The 13004-nt window shown below is 46.1% G+C and overlaps 1 protein-coding gene across 1 annotated transcript; it reads right to left on the bottom strand.

Moving 5' to 3' along the window:
• Positions 1-9073: 9073 nt before the first annotated feature.
• Positions 9074-11199, bottom strand: LOC103124103 (phospholipase A2, membrane associated-like). Its single transcript, XM_060202398.1, has 4 exons — positions 11163-11199; positions 10818-10962; positions 10501-10607; positions 9074-9216 (listed from the first exon to the last, which is right to left on the bottom strand). Exons 1-4 carry the CDS (start codon positions 11197-11199, stop codon positions 9074-9076), a joined length of 432 nt encoding a protein of 143 aa, XP_060058381.1.
• Between the last annotated feature and the right edge of the window lie 1805 nt (positions 11200-13004).

Raw genomic sequence — 13004 nt, forward strand, 5'->3', positions numbered from 1 at the left:
TGACCTGTCAGCACCCAGGCTCAGTGGAGAAGCAGCTACAGAAGCCAGAACTCCCACCTTCTACTCCTCATAAACAACCTTGATCCAGACTCCCAGCAGGGGAGAAGTGATAGGGTGAAGATAAGAGAGCTCTGCACTCAGCTCCGTCAGCACTTAGAGAGAGAGAGAAGGGAAAGGAGAGGGACATATGGAGGTAGCTATGATGTCATCAGTGGCTTGGAGGGGCAGAGAGGACTGAATCAGAAAAAGAAGGGGCAACTATGTATAAATGTGAGCAGATAGTTGTAGAGAAGATGGTTGGCCCATGTCTAAAACTTTAGGGAACTGTGGTGGATTGCAGTGGGGAGAGTGAAAATTCAGAACTCTGGTGGTGGGAATGGTGTGGATTCAAACCCCCGTCGACATGTAATTCTGTAATATAGAAATATGAAAAAATAATACTCTGTTGAGTATACACCCCATAACTTTTTTTATCCAGTCATCTGTTGAAGAGCATTTTGGTTGTTTCCAGGCTTTTGCTATTACGAATAAAGCTGCTGTGAGCATGGAGCATGTGTCCCTTGGAATCAGTGTGATTTTATATTTTGGGTATGTGCTAAGTCGTGAATTGCTGGGTCATGTGGCATCTCCACTGATATTTGTTTAAGGTTTCTCCTGACTGTTATCTATAGTTGTACCAGCTTGCATTCCCTCTTTTCTTTTTCCGAGTTCAAAATTAACTGATTTACTGTAAATGTTTCTTCTTTTTTAATATAAGTATGTATCACTATATATCTCCCTGAGGGCAAGGGTAGACAACATAATGGTTATGCAAACAGACTGTCATCCTGAGACTCTGAAGTCCCAAGTTCAGTCTCACATAGCACTATAAACCAGAGCTGATCAGTGTTCTCTTAAAAGATAAATTAACAATACGTTTACCAGTGTTTTCACAGGGAGTGCTTGGGTTTTGTAGCATGCTTCCAGTAGCTTTCTCCACACTGAGATTATAAAAATTCCCAGGCATATTTTATTCCAAATAGAATAAAAGCTTACCTGTCATTGATTTCTCTGTATTCCTCAAATTGTGAGAAATGATAGTTTCCCTTTGCATTTGTTAAATGTATTTAAATTTTTCTTGAGGTTTTTTTTTTATGTTCTGACTTAAGATTAGATGTGTTTTCATTAAATTTCAACCAGTTATCTTCTTTCAATGATTTTTTTCCCCCTCCAATCAGGGCTTCACTGGGAGTTGGTGCTCCTGACAGACTCTGACAATTTTTTCTTTCTTTTTTAAGATAGAGTGATGTAACTCGAAACTTAGGCTGCGGAACATAAAGGATTGACTGCGGGGTGCTGAGGATGGGTTAAAAGAAATCAGGGTTTATTAGGGCAGTACATATGGGGCCTATATTTTAGGTACTGCAAAATAAGCAATTATCCCCAGGGGTTATGAGTACGCTAGGTCCATAAAGTCCGTGAATAGTTATCCAACGTTCAGTCCCATGAGATAAAACAATTACCAGCCGAGGTAGAGGTTGCTCAAGGCTGTAGGGGAGTCTTAGAGTTTACTAGCTAGCTGAGGCACACGCGTTCAGTTCCCAGGAGAAGTAGCCATGGTGGACACATGGAACAGCCTCTGCTGAGATGCATCTGACCACGAGAAGAAGCAGAAGCCAAAGAGAGTCGGCTTTTGGCTGGCTGTGTCTTTTGAGTCTCTTCAGTTCACCCACAATGCCTTGTAGACTTGCACAGGCCGGACCCACCCACAGTCCACCATGCGCCCGTGCAGACCACTGCAGGCTCTGTCTCCATGGCTGACGTCAGCACTGTGCCGGACTTCCCGTGGTCGCCGGTATACTGCATCACTACAGAGTGAGAAGATACAGAGGGAGAGAACAGGAGGAGAGACACCACAGAACTGCTAGACAGCTTGTGAAACTTCCCCTTTGTGATGGTCAGGAACTCAGGCTTGGTCTCTATATGGGCTAGTGTGTGCTTGACCAGGTGAGCTGCCTCTGAGTGTTCCACCTGATTTCCAGAGAATGTGTAGTCTTCTGTTCTTGGGTGAAGCAGGTTACAAGTGTCATTTAAATCCTGTGGGACAGTAGTGGTTTTTTAAAAAAATATTTATTTATTCCCTTTTGTTGCCCTTGTTTTATTGTTGTAGTTATTATTGATGTCATTGTTGTTGGATAGGACAGAGAGAAATGGAGAGAAGAGGGGAAGATAGAGAGGGGGAGAGAGAGACAGACACCTGCAGACCTGCTTCACCACTTGTGAAATGACTGACCTGCAGGTGGGGAGCGGGGAGCTTGAACTGGGATCTTTAGCCCGGTCCATGCGCTTTGCGCCACCTGCGCTTAACCAGCTGTGCTACTGCCCAACTCCCGGGACAGTAGTGTTTTTTAGTCTCATCTATGTCTATCCTAACTTGGTGGCTCAGACCAGAACTTCCAGTGTTGAGAGCTATACCCATTATAGAAGATGCACCTGTTTCTCTTTATAGTCCAATAAGCTTTTACCTTGTTTATTCTGGCAAACAGAACAGGTAAACAGTTCTGTTGTCAAGGATACTCGCACTAAGGATTAGTGTTAGGGCTTCTTTAGAACTGATCTCTCCAACCTTATGCAGATATCTTTATCTTTATGTTAGTGATAATTTCTCTTGTTCTGAAGGGAGACATCAATATTGTGACATCAATATTGTTCCAGCTGTTTCTTTTTTATTAGTGTCAGCCCTCTCTCCATTTTCTAGTTTCAATTTATGCAAATACAGTGTCAACACAGACAGTTGGGTTTTCTCTCTGTTGTAATGCAAATAAATACAAGACATAAGCTTCCATTGGTAGGAATACAGTTCAAAGAAGCATCAACTTCAAAAAGGGATATCTCAAACATATTACCCGTCACATGTTATATTAAGAGCCAGGTTTCCTTCCCCACAGAAGTTCTGTTGATTTAGAGATCTGGGTTGGTCTCATCACCTGACTTTTGGGCTATAGACTTTTCCTTTTCAGCAGTTTTATCAATAATTTCTATTGAAAATTCACAGGACCCAGTAATTGCTCTCCAAGGGATATGCACTATATGTATTAAGGACTCTATAACATCCATCCAAAAAGATCTGTGTACACCTATGTTTATAGCAGCACAATTCGTAATAGCTAAAACCTGGAAGCAACCCAGGTGCCCAACAACAGATGAGTGGCGGAGAAAACTGTGGTATAGTTACACAATGGAGTACTATGCAGCTATTAAGAACAATGAAACCACCTTCTCTGACCCATCTTGGATGGAGCTAGAAGGAATTGTGTTAAGTGAGCTAAGTCAGAAAGACAAAGATAAGTATGGAATGATCCCACTAATAAACAGAAGTTGAGAAAGAAGAATAGAATGGGAAACTCAAAGCAGGATCTGACTGAGTTTGGAGTATGGAACCTAAGTAAAAATCCCTGGGTGGGGGAGTCAGGCAGTAGCACAGCAGGTTAAGCGCACGTGGTGCGAAGCACAAGGACCGGCGTAAGGATCCTGGTTCAAACCCCCAGCTTCCCACCTGCAGGGGAGTCGCTTCACAGGCGGTGAAGCAGGTCTGCAGGTGTCTGTCTTTCTCTCCCCCTCTGTCTTCCCCTCCTTTTCCCATTTCTCTCTGTCCTATCCAACAATGATGACAACAATAATTACTACAATACTCAAACAACAAGGGCAACAAAAGGAAATAGATAAATAAATATTAAAAAAAAATCTCTGGGTGGAGGGTGAGGGTGGATGTTCAGTTTCACCAGGGGGGAAGGGGAGGACAGACTTTTGGTGGTGGGAATGGTGTTGGTGTACACTCCTATTAACTTGTAGTCATATAAATCACTATTTAATTAATATGAGAGGGGAAAATGGATTGAATGTATTAAACTTTTTGATGCATAGACCATAGCTCTGAGTATATGTTCCTTCAATCTAAGCACTTCAGACTTCAAATTGGTAATCAGATTGAATTTTAACAGTGGGCTCAAATTGTTAATACATTTCTAATAATGACTTGGTCTCTGAAATATTAAATCTCCTAACAGCTTACACCAGAGAGAACAGAAGAAACTGGGGTGGTGTTACTTTATAAGATTCAGCTATATATAAATAGCATTAAAAGACATAAATTATGGTGAGGTCTTGTATGATATAGCAAATCCTAACAATAGGATTTTCAAAGTTAACCCAGTTGCTAAATAATTTGGTTATAGCAATAACTATCTATTCCCTTCTTAAACCCTAAGACAGCAGGAACCTTCCCCTTTATAAAGCCTTTATTTCTCCCAGTCCTGGAACCTCTAGGGTGGGGCTCACTTTCCTGCATGCTTCTCTCAATTCATAGCAACTGATACTGCATCTGCTGATCCCAACCTAATCAATGCACAAGAACCACCTTGGCATGCTTCACTTCAGACTGTGTCCAGATACATCAGGGTGTGGAAAATTAACCCTGCAGTTTCATTACTCTGGTTAGACCTTTCCTAGCTCATAGGCCTCCTTAATTCCATTTCAGGTGCTACACTTCTTAACAAAGCCTCAAAACCTAGATATCGACCAGGGCCCATGAGATAGGCCATGTGTACATGTGTCCATAAGTTAGGGGAAAATATAGACCTTAAAACAAAAGTGCACAATAGTTTGCGGTGAGCCAATAAATGAAGCAAGCAAATAGAAAGACCTAAAAAGACACCATAATGTACCTAATGAAATAGTTTCTACTTAGACCTGGATACCCTTCTCACCTACTTCCTATTACACTTCCCTTAACCACTCCAAGGCTAACCTTGTCAGACAAAGTAAGGACTGCAAAAGCTGAATAAGGGCAAGAGACTGGCATACCTTAATGATGACTCTTTAGTCACTACCAGGCCACCGCATCTCTTGAGTCCCCAGTCAGGGAGTCCTGAGATTCCCACACAGACATGATGGCCCTCGACCTCTAACAAATTACTCTCTCCACTGCTTTCTCTCTATCTTTTTATTATTATTATTATCACTGCCAAGATCTTGTAGGTTGTTTCCCCAAGCTTACTTTGTGGGTAAAGGAGATTATGTTACATAAAATAAGAAATGACTGCCAGGCTATGGATCATGGGTTGAAAAGATAGGTTACAAGAAAGCTGTGTGAGGACCCATGGTCTTGCCTGCTGGAGGGAAGTTTCACAAGCAGTGAAGCACTGCTGAAGGTGTGTCTCTTTCTCTCTACCTTACTCTCCCCCTTCCCTCTTGAGTTCTTTCTGCCTTTATCCAATAAACAATAAGTAAATACAAACTCTAATAAAGAATAAATTAAACAGAGAGCTGATGTGTATGAGTGGCCATAAGGTGGCACTCCTACCTAAGTGCACACATTACAGTATTCAAGGACTCAAGTTCAAGCCCCTGGTCCCCATCTGCAAAGGGAAATTTTCATGAGTGGTGACACAGGGCTGCAGTTGTTTCTCTCTTTCCCTCTCTATCTCTCCCTTTCCTCTCAATTTCTCTCTGTCTCTACTCAAGGGGTTAAGGTGGGATGGGGTGGAATGGGATGGGATGGGATGGGATGGGACGGGACATAGTCTTTTGGTGGTAGGAATGGTGTTTATGTACACTCCGATTAATTTGTAGTCATATAAATCACTATATAATTAATATGAGGGGGAAAAGTTGATTGAATGTCTCAAACTTTTTAAAGCACAGACTGAGTCTTTCTAATACATAGGCTGTCTTTGGTATGTTGACTCTCTTTAAAGCTTAGACCAGTAAGCTTGGGGAAACAACCTACAAGATCTTGGCAGTGATAAAGGACGTCAGAGCAGGAAATTTCAGACACACTGGCACCAAGTCACAGAAGGAGGAGTGGGGCTCTGAGATGCACAGATTCTAGGACTCTGGCCGTGCAGGTCTAAGATGTCTCTACTAGGGAAATCGGGTCTCTAGGAAAAAAATTTTCCCAGTGAAGAGGCTTTTCCAGGAAAGATCAAATCTTCAACAAGAGGACTTTTTTTTTTTTCTGTTGTTGTTACCTTCCACAAGCTAATCAATCAATAATGTCATACACAGGGCTTCCCTTGTGCATGGAAAATAACGAGGGTTTTATTGATCTCTGAAGAAAGCTCAAAGGGTATGAAATCCAAACCCTTTGAGCTTACCAAATTTACCTCAAACCTTGCCCAGGACAATTTTTTTATTTCTTTATTGGGGAATTAATGTTTTACAGTAGACAGTAAATACAATAGTTTGTGCATGCATAACATTTCTTAGTTTTCCACACAACAATACAACCCCCACTAGGTCCCCTGCCTTCCTGTTCCAAGACCTGAACTCCCCTCACAAACACACCCCAGGGTTTTTTACTTTGGTGCAATACACCAATTTCAGTTCAAGTTCTGCTTAGTGTTTTCTCTTCTGATCTTGTTTTTCAGTTTCTGCCTGTGAGGGAGATCATCCCATATTCATCCTTCAGTTTCTGATTTATTTCACTTAACATGATTTCTTCAAGCTCCATCCAAGATGGGCTGAAAATGGTGAAACCACCATTTTAATACCTGAGTAGTATTCCATTGTATATATAGACCACAACTTGTTCAATTACTCATCTGTTGTTGGACACCTGGGTTGCTTCCAGGTTTTGGATATTACAAATTGTGCTGCTATGAACAAAACATACACAAATCTTTTTTGATGGGTTTGTTTGGTTCCTTAGGATCTGTCCCCAGGAGAGGAAATGCAGGATTATAGGGTAGGATTTCTAGCCTTTTGAGAGTTCTCCAGACTGTTCTCCACAGAGGCTGGGCCAATTTTCATTCCCACCAGCAGTGTAGAAGGGTTCCTTTGACCCCACAACCTCTCCAGCATTTGCTGCTGTTACCTTTTCTGATGTGTGGCATTCTCACAAGAGTGAAGTGGTATCTCATTGTTGTCTTTATTTGCATTTCTCTGACAGAGACTTGGAGCATTTTTTCATGTGTTCCTTGGCCTTTTGGATCTCCTCTTCCTCTTCATTCTCCCCCTCCTCCCCCTCTTCCTCCTCCTCCTTTTTCTTCTTCATCTTCTCCTTCTTCTTCCTCCTCTTCCTCCTCCTTCTTCTCATATATATATATTTTTTGCCTCCAGGGTTATTGCTGGGGCTCAGTGCCTGCACTACAAATCTACGGCTCCTGGAGGCCATTTTCCCCCATTTTCTGCCCTTGTTGCTTATCATTGTTGTTATTATTATTATTGTTGTCATTGTTGGATAGGACAGAGAGAAATGGAGAGAGGAGAGGAAGACAGAAAGGAGGAAAGACAGACACCTGCAGACCTGCTTCATTACTTGTGAAGTGTTTCCCACCTTTTAACTGGCAATGTGTGGAGCTGAGCCCCATCCAAGGAGCATGAAGAGGAAAGTATCATTATGGTCATCAGCATCGTTATCAGCAGCAATTCTCAACATGACAAATTGCCGGTGGCTTTCAGACTGCATGTATGTAGGCGTGCGTGTATGTATATATGTGTATATAAAAAAAGGTCTTGCATATGACAAACTCTCGGTTCTGGGCCACTTCTCTCATTTGGACAGAGCTGAGAGATTGAGAAGAGACATAAAAACAATGAAGGTTCTCTTCCCATAGGCCCTCCAACTGGTGTGGGACTTGAACCTGTAAATATGCTCATGGCAGCCCAGAAAAACACCCTGGTCACCGAGCTCCTTATCCCATTCAGGCTTTTGTGTACCCACTCTGGACACTGGAGCCCTCTCTTCAGCAAGGGGGGATGATTCATGTCAAAAGTGGCGGAACAGTGCTGCAGATGTCCTTCAGTCCACAACAACCACCACCATCTTTAGGGGCTGCATAGGGAAAGACACATCTGGACAAAAATATAAACATACACTCTCCCTTCATATGAAAAGCCATTTCTGTGCACAAGATGACTTAGGGAAAGATAGAAGCCCGGAGTTGACACTACAACTTGGGAAATGCGGGAGCTGAAAACCATCACACCTGTGCCCTGAGCAGAACCTATGCAGGGGTCACACACTGTCACCCAGGTGACAATGACTTAGCAGCAGGTTTCCCTCTAACTGGCCCAGAAGATCCCTGAATGATGGGTGGGAAATAACCTTCAGGAGTGGGCAGGCCCAACCTCATCCCCTTCTGTTCTCCTGCAAATAAAGTCCAGGATGCTAGGCTAATAAGGAGTTGAGCAGGGCTGTAGCAGAATGTTAGCTGTGTGGACACCCTGAGATTCCCATCACAGGCGTCATGAGCACTGACAGGCAGACAGGGATGGATAGACTGAGGGCCCGGATGTTGGGCACCACTGGGTGCACCCACCTTCCCAGGCTGGAGGCGCCCGGGCACACGCCATGCAGAAAGTATGGACTCCAGCTGCCAAGCCATTAAACCAACACTCTTCCTTCCCCTTGAAGCTTCTCTGTCAGGGAGGCAGGGCTGGCTCTCTGGGTGTCTCTTGTGATGACAATAGTGATGGGGAGAGACCTGCCAATCCCGGGTTTGTATTCATGGCTTCTTCTGAGGTCCAGAGCTCTAGCCCTGAGCTATGCCCCTCACCTGTCCCTGGCCTCTTCAGTTTCTCCAACAAGCCCACACAGCTGGTGCCCAAGCGTCTCCATTTAGACCAGGAACTAGGCTAGACTTCCTGTGGGGTCACTGGGGAGCTGACTCAGACTCTGACAGCACCACCCATCTTAGTCCCTTCCCGTCTAGTTCCTGTGTCATTCATTCCCTCTTCCTAGCAGTTGATGGAGGCAGGGTTGTGATGCCCCTGGTACACACAGTCACACACAGTGTTCCAGTCAGTTGCTTTATTGAGAAGACAGTCCAAGGAATGCAGCTCCTCCATTCTAAGGAGAGAGTAGGACTTGGTGCAGAAGAGTGGGAAAGGGGGTATTTCCTGCTGCCTGAGAGCAAGTGGGAAGGAGATGAGACACACCTGCTCTGGGCTGCAGGCTCCTGACTGGAGCTAGAAGGGACTGTGAGCAGAGAGGGGTGGCTCTTTACTCCAGGACAGGGGCTGGGGCATGGAATGGGGGTGCAAGAAAAGGAAACCCAGCATGAGGCGTTGAAGGTCGAGTGTCCATGGGCTCTCAGCACTTTGGGGGTGCTCCACGGCACTTCCTGTTGTTATAGTATTGATAGTTCGTATTGTAAGATTTCCTATTTATTGCAAAGCAGAAGGCCATAATTTTATCACATTCACAAACTTGAGCTTGACAGAAGTTTTGACTTGCTGAAATTGTAAGAGAATGAACCTGAGGGTGGGGAAATTGTTAATTATGCATGGCTTCTTGTGGGAACCCTGGGGGCAAGACATGCCTCTGACTACCAGAAACTTCTATGGTGGGCAATTCTCTGTCCCAACCCCTCAGTCTAGATAGTTCTGTTGGTTGGAGACACACTCTGTGCCCTCAGGTCTCTGGTGCCCTGCTTCCTGAGGATAGTAGCAGCTAAGCCATGGGAGTCCTTTCTGAGAGCACTCTTGTTGCCTTGCTAACTTATGTTCATGGGCAAACGCCCTGGGTATTAGATCCAGGAGAGGTGTCATTATTGTGCAGATTATGACAGCCATACCATTCTCTTTGCAGGGACTGATCTCGGGGCCTATGTGAGCTGACTTTGGCCAGTGAGCTCCCGAGTGGAATGTACTGGAAATCTCTGGCAATGACTCGTATTTCTCCAGGCAGAGACACGTCCATGGAGCAGCATGTGTAAGTAACTCTGAGCCCTGTACTGGGTGATGCTGCCTCAGCTTGGGTACCACAATAAAGCTACTGCCAACATGGCAGAGCAGAGGGTGGCTGATGTTTGGTGTCTGAGGACAGGCCTGAGATCCTGGCCCCCAGTTCTGGGGCTCCCTTTCTGCCTTCTCTCAGTGAGAGATCTCCCTGCCACCCCACCTCAGCTCGTGCCACATCCTGTTTCTTTCACAGCAGCTGCTTAAGACACACAGCCCAATGAGAGGAGCCCTGTGAGCCCAGGCTTTCCATTGTAGGTCTGGCTCTTGGGGCAGCATGTCCTGTTTGAAAACCACATTCAACTGCCCTCCCCTCATCTCCTAGGGAAGCTTCTGAGGGTGGACGTCCTGACATTCAGGAAGCGCCTTGGCCTGAGGCCGGGTGAGGATGCCTCTTTCCTTCCTTCCCCGTGTTTACCACTTTCGTGTCATGTCTCAGGTTGAGGGCCTGAGTCCTTTCACATCATATTTGTTCTGTCTTTTCATCACAATATTTACCTTATTTTATCTGACTGAGAGAGACACCCAACGTCTGCTCAGCTCCGGCTTATGGTGGTGCTGGGCACTGAACCTCAAGCCCCCGGCATGGGAGCCTTTCTGGGATCATCATGGGGTCTCCCCAGCCACACTGGAACTGTGGTGACTTCCTCTCACTAAGAGCATGTCCTGTGGAGGGTCTCTTCCTTCTCTCTTGCTCCCTCTGCCTCAGCACAGTGCCCACCACAGTGGGCATTCCATACACACACAGGGAAGCAGGTGCATGGGAGGTGTTGTCCTTACCACAGTTGACAGTTTTCCAATAAAAGCGAATGTTGTAGTTTGAAAATCTGGTCTGGCATCCAATATTCTCCAGACGATTATAGCAACAGTTATGCTCAGCACAGCACCTGTTGGCAAAACCCCCGTCAGGATTCCCATCAACCCAAGGTCACAGACTCTTCCCCCTGGCTCTAGGGAGTGCCCCCGTGTCTGTGACATGACCTATACTAGAGTCTCCTTCATGCTCATAGCCTTTCTGCTGGGCCTTCCTGTGGTCAGTGCTGTGCTCAGTCCTTCAGGGTCAGCATGAGCACTGGCAACAGTGGCTGGGGTCTCACCAGTCTATTGTATCCACGGGGGCTCCTTTTCGTCTGAAGCCACAGTTGCAGCCATAGTCACTATAAGAAGGACCAGCTTCCTTTCCAGTTGTCTTCTTGATCATTTTATCCAAGTTCCACCAAGCCCCATCAGTCCCCAGCAGACCTGGCAGGAAATTGTCCCTTGATGAGGGTGATGGGAAACTGAGCCCCCAGTAGCTTCATTATTCTCTCTGCCACCCCCTCCCACAGAGGACTCTTCCTGCAGGAGAAAGACCTGCAGCCACGGCAGCTAGGAGGGCCCCGATGAAGGCCTATTCTTTCCACAGGCTGTCCCCTGTGCCCCAGGGCAGGGTCTGCTCTTACCAAAGGCCGAGATCGCTGCCAACAGCAAGACCTTCATGCCGAGCCTTCTAGGGGAGAATCACATGCTGGTTAGCCTGACTCCTCTCCTAGGTGGAGATGGAGATGGCATCTGCTCTGTATCCTGCTGTCTCTCAGGAGACTCCAGGGGACAGGCAGGCAGGATCCCCCCCAGACTGTGTGCAGGTGACCCCCTCAGTTCACACAGAGGACACAAGGCGAGAGCCCGTGGTGACCCCTGGACTACCCCAACCCAGCACTTTTCATGTGGCTCCTTTCCCAGATTTGGGGTGTTGATCTACCACTTTGCAGCTCTTGCTTGTCCCCACATTGCAATCATGTGTGGGAAATTCACCCTGAACTGTCACCCCAGTATTCTTTGTCACATGTCACCCAGCAGCCTTCCTTGAGAAGCTGTGCAAGACCTGACACATATACACACGCCCAGTTATCCTGCAGACACTCTGGAGTTCAACCCCCAGTGCAGAAATCACTCCTCACCACATAGACGATCTCTTGTATATGCAGGATCACATGATCACAGCCTTGCTGGAACAAACAGGTGGTCTCTCTCTGTCTCTCTTTCTCTCTCTGCCTCTCTCTCTCTCTCTCTCTCAGTTCTCACAAACGTAAGAAGTATATGCACACACAAAGGTGTCATTTCTGGGCACAAACCTTCAGAGAATGCTGAGCCGATGCCTCCAGTCTTTCCTTCTTTACTAGCAGTCTGAGTCCTTAAATAACTGCTCCTTCAGGGAGCTGAGACTTGCAGGGTTTTGTGAAGCGGTGGGGTGTGGTCTGTGATGGACAGCCTTTGGCCTGCCAGTGGCCCTGGGTAATCCCTTCAGTGTCCCTAATCACCACTAGCCAGAGGTGAGGCAGGAAACCCTGTTTTCTGTTAATTGCTGCCAAAAACTGGTCCTGTTGTATAATCTTTTTTTGGGCCTGGCTCCTGACATAGCCATTCCCTGAAACAGGTCTCGGAGTGACCACCCTACATTTTCTGGATGCTGCTCCCAAGAGAGGCTAAGCCCCAGTGCTACTGTGGGCTGTGGGTTGTTCTGCTCAGTGTTGGGGCCCTGGACTGAGGGAGGCTGGGGGCTCTATGCTGGGACATGTGGAATCTGGGAAGTGGGAGGGAATTTCATGGTTTGATTCTCCTCCTCCTCCCCTCCCCCTAGAGTGTCTGGCCCTGGGCAAGGGCAGAGCTGACCTGCCTGGCCTCCTCTGAGCACAGCCCTGCCTCCTCTGCACCCCAGGCCTCACCTCCTTGGAGACACAGCTGAGGAACTTTCCTCTGATCTACCGCTCTTTCCCCTGCAGCTGCAGGTACTGTGTGACTGGTCATTCACCTCACTGCCCCTAGTAACTGCAAGACCACACCTCCCTCCTTTTTAAAATTTATTTTATTGGTGACTTAATACTGATTAACATGATTATGAGAAGACAGGGGTACAAGTCCATATAGTTCCTATGACCAGAGTTCTGCATCCCATCCCGTCCACTGGAAGCTTCACTATTCTTTATCCTTCTGTGAGTAAGGACCAGAATTCTTCATGGGGTGCAAAAGGCAGAAGGTCTGGCTTCTTCAATTCCTTCTCTGCTGGACATGGGTGTTGGCAGGTGGATTCATACCCCCTGTATGTTTATTTCTTTCCCTGGTGGAACAGGGCTCTGGAATGGTGAGGTTCCAGGACACACTAATGAGGTTGTCAGTGCAGGTGAGTCAAGTTGGTGTCATGGTAGTATCTGCTACTTGTTGGGTAAAAAGCATAAAGATATAAAACAGGATAAACTGTTTAATAACGAGGATCCTAAAGGTGACAGGGTTGCAGATGAGATTTG

This window comes from Erinaceus europaeus, chromosome 11 (assembly GCF_950295315.1).
Source record: "Erinaceus europaeus chromosome 11, mEriEur2.1, whole genome shotgun sequence".
NCBI lineage: Eukaryota > Metazoa > Chordata > Mammalia > Eulipotyphla > Erinaceidae > Erinaceus > Erinaceus europaeus.

What these genes read in the sequence shown, in the direction of transcription:
- LOC103124103 (XM_060202398.1), bottom strand. Translation starts at nt 11,199, where the DNA reads ATGAAGGTCTTGCTGTTGGCAGCGATCTCGGCCTTTG. An exon ending in GGCAGCGATCTCGGCCTTTG is followed by an intron (nt 10,963 to 11,162) that starts GTAAGAGCAGAC and finishes ATTTCCTGCCAG; the next exon opens with GTCTGCTGGGGACTGATGGG. An exon ending in CCCGTGGATACAATAGACTG is followed by an intron (nt 10,608 to 10,817) that starts GTGAGACCCCAG and finishes TTTTGCCAACAG; the next exon opens with GTGCTGTGCTGAGCATAACT.